Below are 20281 nucleotides of genomic sequence, written 5' to 3' on the forward strand. Positions count from 1 at the left end.
TCGGTTGGCATGCAGATATCTTGCAGTGAAGAAGAGATGCTACGCTAGCAGACAGAGCTAATAGAAAAACGTGACTTTTACAGATATTCACGTAATATTACATATATTCTTTCGGTGCCAAAGGGGTAAGGAATCATTTATGAACATGTTTAAGAGTAGAAGGCGGCCAGAAAGAAAGTATTAGCAGATTCTGCCTGCCGCCAACACTTCTGGATAGCGCCCTCTGCTGTTTAAAAAAAATACTGCGATTAAATTTTCACAGTATCGATGTGAACCGTGATACCTATGAATCGATTTTTAACTGCCTTATGATTAATCGTTACATCCCTAGTGCGTTCACATTATATAGTAGGGGAAGATTGAGTACGCGAGAAATACCCAGATATATACTATGTTGGGACATTTTTAAAGTATGCACAGTGGGCACACTAGTCATACTTAAATGCCCCATGATGCATTGTGAGCGGAACGTAAAACTGCCCTGAGACTGGCTTCAAGCTAAAAATAAACATTCTTGTTTCAAAACAAAAGCATCTCTTCTTGTCTTCCATTAGTTTTTTTTTACACTTTTATAAATAGGGCTCTTGTTTTGAAGTTAACCAAAGGTTTTGTCAGTAGTTCAATGGCGGGTCTCTGAAAATCTCTGAAATGTCAGCATGAAATGTGTTTCTGTGAGTTTTATGGATCAAATGACCACATGTTGATATTCTACTTGATCACTTTCTCGCTTAAAATGTTTTCAGAACTTTCAAAGGTGGACAATCAACAGATATTTAGCATCAGTGTGCTTCAGGTTTTTGTCATTACAGGTTCGAAATGCATACTTGGGAACAGTCATCATCCTAATCACACTAATAGTAGACAGTAGGGGTGTCTACTATCGATTTGGTGATATATCATGATATTACATCGCGCGATTCTCGGATCGATTGAAAATGCATCCATATCGATTTAAAAAAAAAAAAATTTAAATAATTTTTTATTTTTTTTTATCTTTATTTAACCAGGAAAGTCTTTTCCACTGCAGGTGACATTGTAACTGCACAAAGAAGTGCACTGAAACCTGGGAATGTTGACTAGCTTGTGTTTTTTCAATAAAATTTAAATAGAAAGAACAACTTTCTGCATTTTTTTGTTGTTCTAGGCATATACCTCAGTTAAGTTGCACTAAAGTCAAAGTTGATTTAAAAGCCATAGGCAGATTGTATGTTATTTTTTTATTTTAAGTTGTTTGCACATGGCATGTTAAAGCCAATGTTTTGAGTGTAAAATATGCCATTAAAATATATTTCATACATAATGTTCTCATGAAGGTGTACAAATTTACAGATTAATTATTTCTTAAGTAATATATAAAATAAAATTTAAAAAATCGCAATAATCGCCTTATACTTTAATATCGGGATATACTGTATCGTATTGTGACCTATGTATCGCCAGATGCCAGGCAATAAACACCCGTAGTAGACAGTATATACTCATTGAGTGTGTAGTGTTAGTATGCGATTTTGAACACAGCCTTAGATTAAGTTAGGGCTAAGCAAAATAACCAAACTTTCCAATTTACCCTAAAAACACCCTTTAATCATGAGCCGATGAGATTTTTCTCATATATATTTTTAACAGCTTATGATGTGTCTTTTTCTGTCACTGCTTCTCTCTTCTTTCCATTTCTGAAGAAAAAACTCCAAGGTGCAGATCAGTCGTGTGCGTATGGGAGACTCGGGCAACTACACGTGTGTAGTTGAAAACTCACTAGGACAGGAAAACGCCACCAGTTTAATCAGCGTGCTGATCTGTGAGCAATGACACGTTTTAATGGATTTGTAAGGTGGACAGATAATGTTACAACATGACATGAAGTACTAAGATGTTCTTGCTTTCTGGAACAAGATTTAACACTGTTCTTTGTTTCTGTCAATGTGTCTTTGAAAGCCACCACCACCCCATCTCCAGGAGTGAGTCATGCTAGGCGCTGCAATGACTCAGAGAAGGCCTACTGCGTCAATGGAGGAGACTGTTACTTCTTACATGGTATTAACCAGCTGACCTGCAAGTAAGTGTGACTGACACTCGGCTCCGCCCCCTTCATGCCCTCTTCCATCACGATGTGAATCCTCCTCCTGTCTTTCCGCTCACTTTTCGTCCCTCTCTCTCTTTGGATTCTTGTCTGTTAGCAGTGTGTTAGTTCACGGTTAGCAGTATCCTCTCCTGCCAACCAACGAATCATTGTGTACCGCCATCATTCCTGGCACTTTTCCACAGTCTGATGAAGGCTACATTCGTGCGTTCACACATCATGGCTTCAAAGCTTTGTTCATTTTGGCCCAAAAAAGGTTGCTTTGAATGAATGAATGAATGAATGAATAGCTTTATTTGTCACTGCGCAATGACTTGTTTTTAAAGTTTAAAAGCCTGTTTAAAGGGGACATATTCAAAGAAGCTTCTTTTGTAGTAAATGTCATAAAAATTATATATAATACAGGCAGGTTAATTATTTGTTTTGTATTTATTTATATTACTTATTATTTTTGTTTATTCTTATTTTTTCTAATTTCAACTTTATTTTTCTTTAATAACAATATAATCATAATATATTAGTATTAATAATACATTTACTATAATATTATTTCTTGTATTTATAATTTTTATTGCCTTGAAGGCAACATAAATTTATGTTTAAATTTAATTAATTATGCCTGAATATTAGTTGTTCAAATTAAGAAGATGAAATAAAATGACTTGTGTTGAATATTCAGTTGTGTTATGTTCTATTTTTGGACAATCTTGAACACGTATGAGTGAGGGGGTACTCATGGTATGACAAAAAGGATCAAGGGGTACACAAGACAAGGGGGAGTGACGTTTGTCTGTGATATGAGAAACCATACAAATTCAAATATATACCATGGTTCTCCACAGCTACTGTAAATGATGTCATTGAACATAAAATGGCCAAACTACTAGACAGCACATTTAAAGTGATAGATACAGTCGAGGTGCAGGACTGGTAGATCAATTCAACTGTGTAATTATACATGATTTTTACTCTGATTTAGTTTTTTTTTTAGAAAAGTTTGCTATCAGCTTTTTTATCCATATCCAATATACCGATATTGTTCAACACTAAATTTTTAATATTTACCGATATAAATACAGACCTCCCCCAAACCTAATTTTAGATTACACAATATATATTCATAGAAATAACAGGTCAAGCCTACTTTTAATGTGATGCTCCACTTGATATATTCCAAAAAAAGATTTATTCATCTTCATTAATGGAAAAAGTGCCATATTTGTTTTCATTATGTTGTCTCAAACAACAGCACATATCATTTTTTAAATATCTGTGGAAAAACTGCTACTGATGTAGATCGATATTACATTTTATGGCTAATATTGACCAATTACATCACCCATCTGTTGTTTTACCGAAGCTGACTTGTATGAATTCAAATTTTACCATCAGACATGTTATAATTGCATGATCTGGTCTTGTCCTCTCTACCGACTCATCCCGTATGATGACATTGTGCACAACGCAGAGTAAACACATGATAATTAAGCTGTTTTTAAACCACGTTAAGCATTTTTGAGTCTACTGAAAATGGTAAATTTAGATACTTTAAACCGTAGCTTCATGTCAGGCTTATTTCATCAGAGCTTCTTTGTGACGTCTGTGTGTCTTTTGAAAACTAAAGCAGCAAGCATACCAAATATGCGCCGACATTTTATGTGATTGCACTTTTTGTGAGATATAGTTTGTTTATTATAAATATATAACTGAGAAAAAAGGAAACTCTGACTAGGTCATTTATTACACTTCTTATAACTAGTTTGTTCTTATATCTACAATGTTCACATATTAAGTTGAATAAGATGCACAATATTTATTTTAGGATTATGTAATTATTTTCGACACAATGACCAACAGTGGATGTCGACTGATAAGCAAATAGTAGGCCTACGACTAGCATCTTAAAATCAGCCTTGACAATCTCTAACACCTTTAACCTACATGCTATGTGTACACTCTTTCTCAAATTACTCAAATTCACATTAATTAAACTGATCTCACCAAGGTGTTTTTAAGTACATTCAATGTGTCTTTGCATTTTCTAACCACTGATCGTGCTAAATTGTCATGAATAGTCTCATGTAGAATCAGGTGACACATTTTTGAATGAAAATAAGTTCAGTGTGTACAGTCAGTGAAAGAAAGTCATTAAACGATGCTATTTTTAATTACTCAGGAGGTGCAAAGTAGCGTGTATTCTTAAGTGTTATTGTAATTTAATTATAATTCTGGAGAAAAAACTCATATTCAGCTTCATGGCAACGTGTACATCATCAGATGTTAGAAATCAGCATTTTTTATTACTTTACATGAGGACTTCATGTTATTTGCAAATTTTTTGGGGTCGTTTTTTACAACAATAAATGTGATACAACCAAAGCCACAATGAAGCCTTGGGTTTCCACTGCGTGAATAATGTATTCCCTCATATGAAGCTTGTTAAAATTCTGTTCCAGCATGCCGTGCATACCGGGTCAGTTTGTAGAAACAAACAAACACTTGCGATGATTGTGTCAACAACAGATCGTGTGCACGGTCATGCTATGATCAAAAGCTTTGTTGTCCTGCGCTTCGCCTACAATATTTCTGCTAGAAGCTCATTCTCACATCTGCAAGTCTCTTTTAACTCTGCACTTAGTTTCTTTCTAATTTTCATTTTCACTGCATGTTTCCTCCCCTCAGCTCGGTCTCTCCCTATCTCTCATCTCATACACCTTCTGGTCATTGCTGAAGGATAAATCAGACGCTTTTTAATGGTGCTGACAAGCAGGAAACTTCGTTTGAGGGGGTTTATATAGTTGTTATGAGCTGCATGCGGGATCGCGCAGCCTTGTGTGCATGATTTTGCTACATGCAGCACACTGCATATTTAAAGACGGTGTCAGTGCAAAGCAAAGCATGTTGCGCACTGCCTGAGATTTAACAGGAGTTACTGTACATGTGCAGATTTGCCATTCTATTATTGGTCTGTTTGGACCAAAGGATAACAGCGTGTAGAAAAGACTGCTGTCCATTCCCTCCTCTGCTAGTTCATCTCCAATATGTCGGCCCTCACACGCCGTCTCTCCCACACACTCCACGCACATACCTGCTAACTCTTCTGTGTGGTATCTGCTCTGTTAATATCACTAAAATTCAAAGAGGTATTTTCCAGCTCTTTTGTGTCCAACCAGAGAAACCAATAATCTCTTTTTTCCCTGAAGGGTATACTGTAATGCCGTACTGCAGAGTCCAGCGAGTAGGTTTAAGTGGAGGACAGCGCTTATAAAAGGCATCCAGGCTGGAGCTCAGCGTGGAGGTTAAAGTTAGGATGAGTGCACGCAAACATTCTCCATGGTGTCTCCTTGAATCATTAAAGCTTTATTGGTAAAGCACAATGGAATTCCAAGTTTATATTAAACCTGTATTTTAATCTTGATTATCCTACAAAGACTGTGATTTTGTGTTTGAACTATGCTTAAAGACATTAAGCATTGTGTATGTGTATGTAATTTATGAATACAACTCATTTAATGAGGGATTGTTTTTCATTCACCTAAACCAGTGGTTCCCAAACAGGGGTACGTTTACCCCTAGGGGTACAGAAGCACATTGCAAGGGGGTAATTAACAATTAATTTAAAAATAATCAGGAAATGTTCAGAGTTCCTTTTTAGGCTATTTATTGGACAAATTCACTACAAACTAACAGTACTATTGCTCAATAAAATACTATATATTTTTTTTTAGTGAAACAGGATTGTTTTATGCTGTAGAGACCATTTCATCACATTTCTGACAATAGGAGACAATAATTAGCTACATTTTACAGAGGAGACCTTATTTACTTACTATTGAAGTAATCAAATAAAATTTGTACATTACATACATACATACATACAATTACTGTACATTCATTGTTTTGAATGTGTAGTTTAAGACTTAGGAAACCAATATTCTACACACATGTAGGGTTTTAGTAGAGCCCGCTGTTCCACAAATGAAAAATAATATGAAATTATGGAGAGGATACTTATGATATGAAGAGGGGGTACACATGATTTGCCTAAAATGTGAAGGAGGGTACACGGGACAAAATAGATTGGCAACCACTGACCTAAACAAAAGGTGTTTTAGTTTTCTCACGTCTAAAGAACCAAAGGGTTCAGGGTGGGGTTGAAAGGTAAGGAAAAACCCACAGAGGTGGAAGAAAAAAAACACAGAGGGGGACTAGAAAATGCACAGAGATGAAGAAAAAAATATGTACTGTAGATGATACACTGAAAAAAGCTTTGCCAGCATAGATTTACTCCTGGACCGGGTGTCTCCCAACCCCTCCCCCTCCCCCTTTCTGCTCTATTTATATCTCTGTGGGAAATTGCTGAGTGAGCTCTGCTGAGGGTTTTTGCTGTAATTGATTCAAAATGAAAGTTGTCTCTTTAGTGGTTGAGAAATAGGGGAAAGGATGCTCTGTCAGTAACGTGGACCCTGCATTTGTAGGACTAGGTTGTTTGACTAAAAGTTCATATCAAATGACCGTAATTAAATTTTTTTTAAAAAACAGCGTGCTAATGCCAAAGCTGTGTGAAATGGCCAGAGAGCTTCTGTTATCATTTAATGACCGTTAGGGGACCACGCCTATAATATCATAAAAGTGTGACCAATTGTTGTGATTTATCTGCAGTGTAATGTGCACTGCACTCGGATCAGATTTACCGGAACATGGCTCGCCGTCTTCATCTGACTGCAGTAAAAGATGATCTATGTTCAATTACAGCATTATAAACCTTAGATTAATTGGGAGTGGATAGGTGGAAGCCGTGACACTTCTTATGACACATGATTCAAGAGATTTCCGATATTAAAGATGCCCTTTGAATAGATGTTTTATTTTCTTAAGGATGCCATTAAAACAATGGAACTAAGGAGTAAGAGATAAAACGCACACTTAGCTGCAGTAATAGCAAAAATAGAAATATATCAAGTGTCCTTCTCTGCGTGCGATGTAGTAAGAGTCTACTTGTTAGTTTCAGTGCAGTGAGTTTGACGTTGATAGCAGAATATGGATCACATTCAGCCTGTTATAAGGCTGACAGCTTACTAGCCATCCAGAAACAAAACGCCACAATCTGCAGCTGCACAAACTGATGCTGTTATTTATCCTCCAGACCTATTGCAAACGTTTTCACGCTCACACACCTTACTAGAAAGATTCGTCTCTCTCTCTCTCTCTCTCTCTCTCTCTCTCTCTCTCTCTCTCTCTCGACTGCTTTTATTTTCATCACATTGTAGAGCAGCTCAGTTTGAGGAGTTTTAACTTTTTTTCCTGCATGCCTCCAGTCTGTCAGGATGGTTTCAAACAAACACGCGGCACTCAAATGAAAATCTACAGCTGAGCTCTTGCCTGACAGTTGCTTGACTAGAGCAAGACTTCACCAGCTTCAGTGGAAACACTGAAGTGAAGTACTAACTTAAAATTTACCCCAGATTTCTCAAAGTGAGCAACTTAAGTAAAAAAAAAAAAAAAACAAATATCCCATAATCACATCTTGTATCCTGGTGTCAGTTTTATATGTAGAATAATATTGTACGAGTGAGAAATGAGGCTTCTTTGCACCCATCTTTTGATCTCACATATAGACATGAGGTTAAGTGTTGGGTAATGGAGTCAAAGGAACCTATGAACTTATGTAAAGTTACATAGAGTTATATTTCTATGTGCTGTCGTGACAAGAGTTTTAAGTAAATATGATCTGTCGTTAAGCCTAAATTGATGCATAATCATCTGCATTTGCATCATTTTGTATCAATTTAGTGATGGATTTCCCTGCCCGATCTGAACAATTATATACAGAATGAATTGCTGTTTTTAAAACACAATCAGTCGAGTTCAGACTTCCAAACTAAACAATGCTGTATCAATTTAATGAATACATGTAGGGGTCTGTAATCATTATAGTTAAGCACTTCCAAACAAAAGCAGCAAAAGTAAACACGAAAGTTTTCGGTAGCACTTTATAACACAGTTCGTGTCTTACCAGGGACCTCCCACTGTCTTACCGGGGAACTTCAGGTCTATAGCGGGGTAACTCCTGCTGTCTTAATGGTAAAACATCAGAAGTTTCACCGCAATACACCTAAAGTTCCCCTGTAAGACAGCAGAAGTTCTCCTGTAATACACCTGAAGTTCTCTGGTAAGACAGCAGAAGTTCCCTCGTAATACACTTGAAGATCCCCGGTAATACAGCAGAAGTTCCCCCATAATACACCTGAAGTTCCCCGGTAATACAACGGGAGTTCCCTTGTAATACACCTGAAGATTCTTGGTAATACAGCAGAAGTTCTCCTGTTATACACCTGAAGTTTCCCGGTAAGACAGCGGGAGTTCCCCGGTAGGAGTTCCCCGGTAGGAGTTCCCCGGTAGGAGTTCCCCGGTAGGAGTTCCCCGGTAGGAGTTCCCCGGTAGGAGTTCCCCGGTAGGAGTTCCCCGGTAAGACACGGGCTGTATTATGAAGAGCTATTAACTTTCCTAAAGATGGAAGCCTTCTCATTTCAACAAATACAACATAATAATACTAATATGTACATTTGACAAGTATTCTATATTATAATCAGATGAGAATCAATGCATAAACGTCCACATTTGCATTGTGTTGTATCAATTTAGTGATGGATTTCCCTGCCCGATCTGAACAAAACAATCAGTCGAGTTCCGACTTATATACTAAACAATACTGACTCAATTTAATGAATACATGTAGGGGTCTGTAATCATTATAGTTATGCACTTTCAAACAAAAGCTGCAAAAGTAAACACTAAACTTTCCTAAAGATGGAAATGTCATATGAACAGAGTTACTGTTAATTTACACGTAGTTTTAGTAGCAAAGTAACACTATGTTTTGTATATTTTCCTAATATTTGCTTTTTGTATTTTTTTAATTAATTCATTGAAGGAGTCACTCCTCCACCTCACACAATGCCTTCTCATTTCAACAAATACAACCTAATAATGATATTATTTACATTTAACAAATATACTATATTGTAATCAGATGAGATAAGTAAGATATGTGCACATATACGACCACACCTGGATGATGACCATGATTTATCCAGTTTTGGTGTCGGTGACAAAATCCTCAGCAGAAAAGTTCAGAGGGACGCAAACACTCTAAGTAAGCCACATTTCCCACTCTCCCTGCTGGACAGGGACTAGCTGTCACTGAGACACTTCCATGTCTATGCAAGAGGCTAAGGGGAAGTGTCCGCCCAGCCACGCCCCGTTCCAGGCCCTCCCATCACCATTGGAGATAAGCAGTTCCCTGAGAAACTACCTTGGATTACAGTACTTTGCAATAGCAGAGTAAGAACACACAGGTACATAACTGAAGTTACAGTTTTCAACTTATCTGATGCTCAGGTATGTTCAAGTCAAGAACAGCAGTGCATTTCTTCCGTTATTGATCACGTGTGGATGTTTTCAAACAGTCACAAACAGAAGCCGGTGAATAAACTGAGGAGCATTTTTTTATGCATTAGAAACCTAAAAAACAGTCTGACAAGAGTTCAACAGATTTGTAGAACCAACACCTGTGTGTTACAGTTTGCAAAGCTCAGCACTTCCTCCTATATGATTAACAGCAAATCCAGCATAAAGGGGTTCAGTGAAGGTGGTCTGGACTCTGCAGAGGAGTGTCATTGTGTCACAGACGTTGTGGAAGCTCAGAGTACCTGATGTGTGACCTCCGACAGTAGTGTAGATTTTGTTTATTGTGAAAAAATGCACACTTGTTTTGATGACAGAATAATGTCCATGATTTGTCACTCACTCCAAACATATCCACTATACTCCCATCTCTGCTGATGCTCCTGTATGCAACAGCGACATGAATGCCCCTCCCTCTGCACTCTACCTCCCAGTAACAACGTCCAGTCTGACTCTCTCTGCTCAGGACCTGTGGTTTCACAGTAAACCTCTCTGGAGGACGAGGTTGATGTTGTTTTATTAGCATAACTGCTACTTTCTGTTTCCTTCTGATAATCTAAGCCGTCTGTGAGCTGTGTTTGGATCCAGAGTGATTTCCTGTGAATACTGTAAGAATTCAGCTCTGCTCGTGGGCTCCAGAGTCCCACAGGCTTTGGTTAAGTTGTCCATCAGGATGTTGTGGAAATGATCTCTCAGCTTTGACACAGTAGTACCTCCTGGAAGCATCTGTCAGCAGCAGTGAGGACGAAGGGGGAGTGCATGGACACACTGAGCGCTGACTGGGAGCTTGTAGCGTTGAACAAGCTGGATGTGATCCACAGTTTGGAAGAGCTGCTACAGCTCTTTGCCCCTCTTCTTTAGCTCACTGATCTCCTGCTCCAGTTTCTCCTGAACTCCTCGGATTTCACTCATTTCAAACTGCTGCTTGGATCGGACCTCTTTCTCCAGCTCAGAGCTTCTTCTGTGGAGGAGACGGATCAGCTCAGTGAGGATCTGCTCGCTTTGCTCCAATGTCCGATTAGCAGAGAGCTGGATGCTCTTCAGCTGATTTCCAAGCAGCTCCATGTCTTTCTCTCTGTCCTGGATGTTCTTCTGGATCTCAGCTTGACTATCCTGCAGCTATCTCTGCCTTTCAGCTCTTTCTGCTGCAGTTGGAACTGGGTTCATCTCCACCACTAACTCTGCAAGCACTGTGTTTTTCATCAGGATTGGCCTCGGTGCAAATGTCTGTCTGCACAGCAGACAGCTGCACACGCAACACAGTCTCATCCCCGACTCTTCGTATATTGACGATTGGGCAGGACCGCTTAGCGTCAGTGTTTGATGCACAGGGTGCCCCTTTGGCGTTCATTTTCAACGCTGAGAGTCCAAAGATGCTTTATAACGGGTTGACGTCAGGTCACATCACCGCTGACTCCTCAATGAAAAACAATGGCGAAAATCTTGTATATTTTAGTGGCAAATTGCCTTATTTCAAGAAAGATTATGGCTTTAGAATTGTTTTGATGACATTTCTAGTGACAAACCTACCCTTAACTTTCATGCAATCAGTTTATGTAAACGATCTGTAGTTTTTCGTTACAACGGACATTTTTCTGTGGTTGGTATGACAACCTATGGACGCCAAAAAAAGTCAAACAAAAAGCCTATTAATATTGCTGAAACAAAAAACTACGGATCCTATACATAAATCGAATGGATACTATATAAGTTAAGCAAAGCTAAAGCCACAAGCTTTCTTAATATATAGCACTATGGTTTCCCATCACAAACGGGACAAACAGGTGGTCACATGACCTCATGTATCTTCATACTTAAAAACACATTCAAATGAGAAGGAATAAAAATCAATGATGATAATGAAAAAACAAAGCAAGAAAATAATTACATCGTGAATAGATATTAATATGCTTTTTGTTTGACTTTTTTGGCGTCTTTAGGTTGTCGTCGTTTACATAACCTGATTCCATAGCATGAAAGTTAAGGGTAGGTTTGTCATTAGAAATATCATCAAAACAATTCTAAAGCCACAATCTATCTTGAAATAAGACAGTTTGCCAATAAAATATACAAGATTTCCGCCATTGTTTTTTATTTAAGAGTCAGCAGTCACGTGACCTGACGTCAGCTCGTTGAAAAGCATCTACGGATCCTCGGCGTTGAAAATGAACACCAAAGGAGTACCCTGTGCATCGAATACTGACGCTAAGGGGTCCTGACCGATCGTCAATATGTGACGAGTTGGGAGTGAGACAGTGTTGGCACACGTTTTCCTGCTTTCTATCCCAGCAGCTGCTGATACACGTCCTGCAGTAGCTGTGTCCGCAGGGAATGGTCACTGACTGCTTCAGGGGTCCAGACAGATGGGACAGAAGAACCTTTTTCTCTGAAACTCGCTGCGCCATTTCACAAGTCTGTGTATCAATGAAACTCCAGCCTGAAAATCCAGGTTGACGGCAGAGAGAATTCCTAGTTCCACCCACACACACACATAGCTCAGACACACACCCACACACACGCAGAGGCACACGCGCACACTACTTCCCATCATTCTGGGAAGTAGATTAATGTGAGATGGCTTTCTCTATAAGAAGACTGTGACAAGTTAAAAGCTCAAAGATACATCTGTGGGATTTAACCTCGACATCATTGTCTTTTTAATTAAAAAATTAAAAAAAAGAAAGTTAAACAAAAACTTGGACAAAATGTTTAATCTCGGGTTAGAATATTAATATAGATATTTAAGGAAAATTGAATTGCGCAATTAGCTTGAGAAACCATGTGGAATAAAATTAGATACAATCTAATAGCTTAAAAAGAAAATCTAGGTTTAACCTACCATATTGTTTATTTGTAATAAAAAAAATAATGAAAAATAAATGCGTTTCAGCATCGTCACCCACTTGTGTTGATGTCCACTAATAGTTGCCCTCAATAGTGCCATTTCCCAACTATCAACATTAGTCACTGAAGTCCCTGTTTTTATTTATTAAATGTATGTCTTTTTGCACTGCAAATGAACTACTGTTACAGTTGACTAGGAATGTGTGTGTGTGTGTGTGTGTGTGTGTTTATTCTTCCTATCAACGGGAATGTGGCCCAGAGGGTAACAACTGTCTGTTTGACACCGCGTTCATACTGTTCCAGCATCACATGACCCACATGACTGTGATGATGTCTGAGCTGCAGCCGTGACGTCACATTGATGTGAATGAAGTCACACTCTGCAGTCCATCTCTCTCTCGCTCTCTTTCTGTAGTTTGTAGATTGTGCTGTTTCTAATCCCTCATTTCTCTGCTCTTTTATGTCTCCCTCCTCCCCTCCTTTCTCCTCCTTTCTTATCTGTCCGTCGATATGTATTTCTCCTCCTCTTTCCTCCTGTTTTTTCCTCTCCTCTCCTTCTGTATCTTTACCCACCCTCCTTTTACCTGCTCCTCCCCTCTGTGTCTTGTTTCCCTTCATCAGGTGTCCCAATGACTATACGGGGGACCAGTGTCAAAACTCCGTCATGGATGGTTTCTACAGTATGTCCATTTGCTCTTGTCTGTCTTATTCTCACTAAGATGCTGCATGCTACATCAGAGGGGTTGGATGGGGAGCACCGTGTGTGTATGTGTGTCCACCCCTTCCTCTCCCTGTCTCCCCTGGTTCCTCTGTGGTGCTCCTCCAATAACTGGAAGCAACTAATTTAGATTTTTTTTTTTGTAATCTGCATCACAAACGTTTGCATTCCTGTATGAGCTTCGAAAACCACAAAAGCTATTAGGATTTTAATCCTCAGCAGTATTTGCATCAATGAAAAACTCATTGCATTATGTCTACTGTTGTTCTGCAAGTCAGCATGGAATTAATGCTGCTACGTCTTCACCCAGAGAGGAAACAGAGGAGACGGAGACTTAGCACAGAAAGACAAACAGGAGTTGGAAGTTGTTGTTTTTTTTTGTTTTTTTTTTGTTGAATTCATTGAATTGCTATGTTATGTTCTCGATGATCCATTGGTACAGCTTTGTTTTCCAGCAATGAAAAATTGTTCATTAAATAACCAAGACACCTTTATCCAAACAGAAGGTGCTATTGTGTGGGTTGTGTAACTATTTAATTGAAAAACTTATTTCATTGATTTTACTATTTCAAGTTAAGATGGAAAATTTAATGTTTTAAATTTACTTTGTAAGCCATTCTGACTGTTGTGAGCGACTGCCAGTCATTACCAAAAGAGACAGTGCACCTCGAATCCAAACAATTTGTCAAATGAATGCGACTTGGAGGGAGAATATGCTTAACCTTTTCCCCCAGGTAATGAGATCTAAAAGCATCAATCTTAACCAAGGGTCAGCTTTGCTCACATATCGATCCTCTTGAACTGTGTCTTGTGATATCACATTACTGTAATCTGGCCTGCACTAAACCTTTTGAGGTAAATGTGAGATCTGGCTGGAATCACTCGGAACATCCATGGATCATCTTGGTTTTTTTTTTGGCATCTGGCTAAAAATGGCTTGATGGTGTTTTTCTTGTGATGCGAGCACAGATTGTTACATTTGTTTTTTACAATGGTATTAAAATAAAAGATCAGTTTGACATTTTGGGAAAATTTCATTACCACCAGTTAAAAGGCCGCTTATGTGCCTTGACTTCAGTAATTGAAGGTTTACTGCTTTTTCAGGAAAAGACAGTCTGCGTGGATGGGCTGCATCTCTGTTCACCATGTGATTTCTGCAGTCATGTATCGACTGATCATTAAAAACAAGATAAAGGCAACATCCAAAATGTAAAAGTATATATTATGTGACGCTGCTCCAAAAATACCAAATGATGTGTGATGTAGCAAAAGAAAATGATTTTTTATTAGCTTGTTTAGCTTATATTTGTGTAGAATAACATAGCCTGGTTATGTGTAGATCTAACATTAACTTTAGTAGTAATAAAAAAGTTTGTTATTAATTCTTCAAGGCTTTATCAGTAGCTAATTACATGTTACCCATATGTCAGTAATTAAATATTATTATATTACTTTGAATTTCTCAAATAGTGAAAAAGGTGATGATTACTGTTACATGAACCTGCGCTCCATAGGTTTAATTCACACTGTTCAGCTCCACAGTCAGCGGAGTTCATGATTTATTAAAACAAGAGCTGTTTGCATAATTCAATGTTATTAAATCAAATTCATGTATTCCCAAAATGTTCAACTGTTCCTTTAAATGGTATGATGGCAAATGGGATGTTTTTGTCACTCTGATGTAATTGCATGGACTGTAATTATTTGACACTATAGTCCTAATCGGTTTTGATTTCCAGATAAATGAGTTAAAAAAACTAAATAATTCAAGGAATTGTAGATTTAGATTTATATTGATATTCCTTGAATTGAAAAGGTATTATGTCCATGCAGTCACATTGAGATCAAAAGAGGGGTGACTCCTCTTTTTGCTGTTTCTTAAAATGAAAGGATTTTACAGCCTGAGGTATCACATTGTATGTTGGTTGACTGCCTGTTCTGGACCCCGTCATTAAGCCCTGTCTCCATGCTGGGATTCGTCTGTGTGATGCTATGCTTTTATTTTTGCATTTTCATGTATGGATGAATCCCTAGTGTGTGATTCAGAATCTATGTTGACCTGATGCTAACATAAAGCACTGTGTAAGAAAAGTAGCTACGGTTGGTAAGAGGAGGGGACTGGCTGCGCCGCAGTTCCTCTCTTCATGAGCGCTAATGCATGCAAAGCCAAGGAACTTAGGAATGCTGGGAAGTAATTTTGATGTACACAGCATTAGTAGTAGTAGTAGTATAGTAGTGCTACACATGAGCTATGCTGTAATCAAGGTAGAGGCACTCAACTGTCATTAATCAAATGAGTTACAGCGCCCACCCCCCATTTTGCTGTGCCAGCCTCATAGACTGTACAGTGTTTTTATGTTGAGAATAACTCACTGCTTTTTTCACTTTTGCTTTTTTCTGCATCTGTTTTTTGTTGTTTTTGTCCTTTTATTTGGTTTTTGTGTCTGTCTACTGTTGCTTTACTACAGAAATGAGATCTAGTAAATATAGCAGTAAGTGATGTGGCTTCTTGTCTTGCTGTGTTTGTCCGTCCTTCTCTGTTTCTGCACGCCTTCTCCTGCATGCTGGTTTCTCTGTCTTTTGTCCCTTCACTTTGGAATATTTGTTGGTTCCGTTACTTTTCGTCTTTTTGATAATCCTATCATTTTGTTGTGTGGGGAGGGGGGGGGGTCACAGAGCTGAGGCTGTTGTCTTTGAATAAGACGGACAACACTGTTTATCATTACCATGGTTCAGCGTATGCAGGACAAGGACATAACATATCTGCTCCCAAGTGGACATCGATCCTGACCCTATCTGTCTCTTTCTTTTGACCACGACAACTTTCTGCGCTGGCAGACCTTCTCAGAATTAAATTTAAGGGTATGGAACCACTATCGTTCATTTTTTTTGCTGTGCTTAAAGGGTTTGCCAAAATCCTCTCACAGTCACACATTATTGTGCCATCATCTTTTTAAAACCAACAGTTGGGTCCCTCTCAACCTGTCCCTCCTTTTTCTCTTGCCCAATAACCTGGTTTTAAGACACCTAACATCCCTTCTTTGCATGCACACTTCTAATTTTAACAAAGCTCAAGGGAAAACAGAAATTAAACTTATAGTGAAACACAATGTTGATTCAAATCATAGTTGTGTTTTTATCATATCAGAGCTGCATTTTCCTTATTTAAGGAGGTTTCACTCTTAGGAAAACATGTGCTTGGCTCTTCCTCTGAGCTTCTGCATGTCCATTTATGCTCGAGCAGCATCTCAAAACCCAAGAATTTAGCAAGGCATTGCCTAAAGTGAATGAAAGGCCTGATTAGATAATCACATAATCTGTCACTATTTATATTTGACCCCTGATAGAAGTAGTGTCAAAGAGGAGAGCTCACCTTGTAAATCACATTTGTCCCTATTTTTGCCCATGAGCTCGCCTTCCCAATTTGATCAGGCTTTCTGAATCCATACCATGTGACACACACCCACAGTAACTAACTGGCACCGGCCCTTTAATTCAGGACTCTCTCTCTGTCACCCATCCCTCCCATAACCACCCCGAGCCTTCAGTGGCATGTCTGGACCTTTTATGAGCGGAAGTGAAATTATGTTCTAAACATTCTATTCTTCCAACACCTTTGGGAAACATGGTTTAAATTGACTGACTATAGCTGAGTGGCACTCAGATTAGAAAACAACTTTCACTTTCTGGAATTCCCTCTCAGCCTTTTCTTCTGGACACGCCCCTGTGTTAGTCCCAGTCCTTCTGTCTGTCTCCTGTACTGCTCCTACTCCTCATCTCCTTGTTTTTATTTCCTCCCTCATATTCTGTGGTTTGGTTTCTCAGTCATCATGTGTTACGATTGCCATTCTGAAACATGGTGTTACACCCCATCTTGACCACATAATCCTATTCAGATTACTGCAGAGAAAACATGTATGGCTTCACCAGAGATCCACTTTAATCAATGTTGGTTCACATACATAGATGGCACAGTTGAATGTAAAGACAAATGTAAAAAAAAACTGCTTATGATATGGTAATGGTCACCAACCTTTTTCTTAACATTGATTAGTTTCAAGTGGATGTTACAAATTGCCCCGACTGACTTTTAAAGTAATATATCATTGTGTTCTTCAGTAAAAGTTCAGGTTGGACACATTCAAACTGTAGAACTCTAACATTTTCCTAATCGTCTTGAGTTATTACTTTAGCGCAGTGGTGCAAAATGCAAAACAAAATCTAACCTTTTTTGAAAAAAGGTGATCAATGTGACAATTTTCTTAAAAAGTCATAAAAATAACCTAAAATGGGCAAATAAAAGACCAAGACAAAAAAAAAAATTCTCGTGCCCCTCTGTCATGATATCACGGGGTGCGCCCCACAGTTTGAGAACCTCTGCTTTCGGGCAAAGCTTTTCATGCAATAGCAAAAGTAGCTGTTTTTTAACATGTCTAATTATAATGGCAACAGGATCTAGCAGAAACAGCACACAGGAGCCCACAAATATATGGTTATATTATTATCACTATTAATGTTATGTCAGAGAAACTAAAAACAAAATGAAGTTTTGTATGAAAGTAGTCCCAGAAAATTAGTGCAGTAGTTCCTGTTGAGACCTGTAGTGTCCTCCAAAATAAAGGCAACTGGTTTGTGTGAGAGTGATTCAAATTTTAAACTATTTTTGATAAGCCTTTAGAGCTTTAGTGATGATTGGTTTTTGTTACTATAACACAGATCTATTGCTAAACCTCACTAATCAATGTATAACACACCAATAAGAATTACTCAGCACATAAACCACATTGGCAGTAAATACATTTAAATTAATCATCAGTGCATTGCAGCTCCTAATGCATTATCATTTGATGCGATTAAACTCACCGTAAAGCACAATCTGTCTTTCATGATCTGGTATTGATTTGGGATTTATTTATTTTTTCCTTTGAGAAAAATTACACAAAAGTTAAACTGAAGCCAGATTCACCAAATTCTTTCATTTCATGTGACTTTTACTTTTAGAGAGTAAAACTAGTTTAAAACACTGTTTTGGTTGATCACAGGCCAGCGTGGGGTTTACACAGTGTTTATTTCATTTTAACATCCTTCATGTGGTTGATGTGTGTTTTGTTACTGCATCCATTAAGGCATGCAGTTGAACCCTCTCCTGTGTCACCTGTAGCCCTACATTCCCATTACTAATGGTAAACACACCAGTGTAGCGACAGCAAGAAGTTAACTTCAGGATATTGGTTAACATTTCTGCTCTTGATCATGATGTTTATCAGAGTGTTTGGTTAGTTTTAAAAATGCAGCAGCGTTGAACAGGGAAAGCATGCAATGTGACTGAGCAGCAGCGTAGCCTCACACGCAGCCTGTAGGGAAGGATCAGAGCAGATCATTGTTAAAAAACAAAACCACTGTTGCTGATTTAACCATCAATAGAGTGGCTCTCACACTGTGTGTATGTGTGTGTGTGTGTGTGTGGCTGGGCATCCCTTTTTTGTCTTTTATATGTAAATGTGTGTGTGTGTGTGTGCGCGTGTGTGTATGTTTGAATCCACAGAGGCTGAGGAGCTCTACCAGAGGCGGGTGCTGACGATCACGGGCATCTGTGTGGCGTTGTTAGTGGTTGGCATCGTCTGTGTGGTGGCCTACTGCAAAACCGAGTATGTCAATGAAGGAAAACAGTGATTTACCTCAAACCACCAAATTAACATCCAGCATAGAGAAAAAACTGTGATAATGACATGACAGGAGAACAAAGGATACTCAATATATGAAAGACAAATTAGAGATAAAACTACTGCTTTTGAAATTATTGCCTTAACTTCGGCGACCCTAAAGACATTTTTTTTCTCTCCTGGAATCAGTTTTTGGACCAAGTTTATTGAAGTGTGTTACAAATACAGAGTAGCCACCTCAGATATGTTTATACTGCATTTTGTTTGAACTGGATTTATATTTGAGAAAGTTTAGGACACAGTTATTTGATATTTATTGTGTGTGATGTGTATTTAAAAAAAAAATTTTCAACCAAAGTTTTTTTTTATTTTTTTTTATTTTATTTTTTTTACCAATAACTAGACATTTCAGGATACCTCATTTTATTTCTAGGCGAGCCCTCATGGGGTCCCAACTCCTAGTTTGAAAACCACTGCTTTAGCCTGTCATCCATTGTTGCTCTGGAAAACCAGAATATGAAATCTTTATATTTAAACATATACTGTAGGTCATACACATACAACAAGTGTAGCTTGTTTCTGGACTGTATTGAGTTTTGTGCTTCAAGAAATTATTATTTTCCTGGAAAAATAAACATACAAGTTGCTTCGACAATAATGTGCTTATTTTCCTATGAGATGCACTGTTGATTGAATAATTTGCCAACCAGAGCATGTCTACGATCCACATTTCGAAATGATTCCCAGTTTATATTTTCACTTGCTCGCTCACGCTACCGACTGGCTGAAAAATCCCACGGATAGGTCGCTCCACTGTATAAGTCACTTCCACAGTTTTAAATGGTAGCCCTGTACGTCGGGTTCTGTCATAGTTAGGGATATAACGATTCACTCAACTCCCGATACGATTCGATTCACGATACTGGGTTCACGATACGATTCTCTCACGATTTATTTTACAAAATGGGAATGTAGAAAATACTGTATTTTCCTTTTATATTTCATTGTCAAAAGAATCCCTTGATAAACTATTCAAAACAATGCAATTTAACTAAAAATAAATCTTGAATGAAATAAATAAAGGAATAATACAAATGAAAATGAAGCCTATTAATTTAAATTCTGGTTCTATAATAAACAATGCAAAACTGCATAATAGTTCTTTTTCTTTTTAAAAGTGCAACTGAAAATGTATTTTGTGCCTTAACAATTGGACTTTTAAAAAAAAAAACCATGATTACACTGATTTACGTCATATTTGTTTGGACCAGCAGAGGGCGCTGGTAACACAGTGGTCAGTTGGCATGCAGAAATTCTTGCAGTGAAGAAGAGAAGCTATGCTAGCAGACAGAGCTAATAGAAAAACGTGACTTTTACAGATATTCAAGTAATATTACAGATATTCTTTTGGTGCTAAAGGGGCAATGAATCATTTATTAACATAGTTAAGAGTAGAAGGCGGCCAGAAAGAAAGTATTAGCAGACTCCGCCCGCCGCCTACACTTGTGG

The 20281-nt window shown here is 38.1% G+C and overlaps 1 protein-coding gene across 2 annotated transcripts in view; it reads left to right on the plus strand.

Moving 5' to 3' along the window:
• nrg2b (neuregulin 2b) overlaps positions 1-20281 on the plus strand; it is a 71732-nt gene that overhangs the window by 38531 nt on the left and 12920 nt on the right. Inside the window, exons 4-8 of one of the 2 annotated variants that reach the window (XM_028459976.1) lie at positions 1680-1798; positions 1936-2056; positions 13013-13071; positions 15948-15971; positions 18655-18757. In XM_028459976.1, coding sequence (XP_028315777.1) covers positions 1680-1798; positions 1936-2056; positions 13013-13071; positions 15948-15971; positions 18655-18757 — 426 coding nt within the window. The remainder of the gene's footprint in view (positions 1-1679; positions 1799-1935; positions 2057-13012; positions 13072-15947; positions 15972-18654; positions 18758-20281) is intronic. The other variant, XM_028459977.1, reaches the window with a different exon arrangement.

This window comes from Gouania willdenowi, chromosome 10 (assembly GCF_900634775.1).
Source record: "Gouania willdenowi chromosome 10, fGouWil2.1, whole genome shotgun sequence".
In the NCBI taxonomy this organism is placed as follows: Eukaryota; Metazoa; Chordata; class Actinopteri; order Blenniiformes; family Gobiesocidae; genus Gouania; species Gouania willdenowi.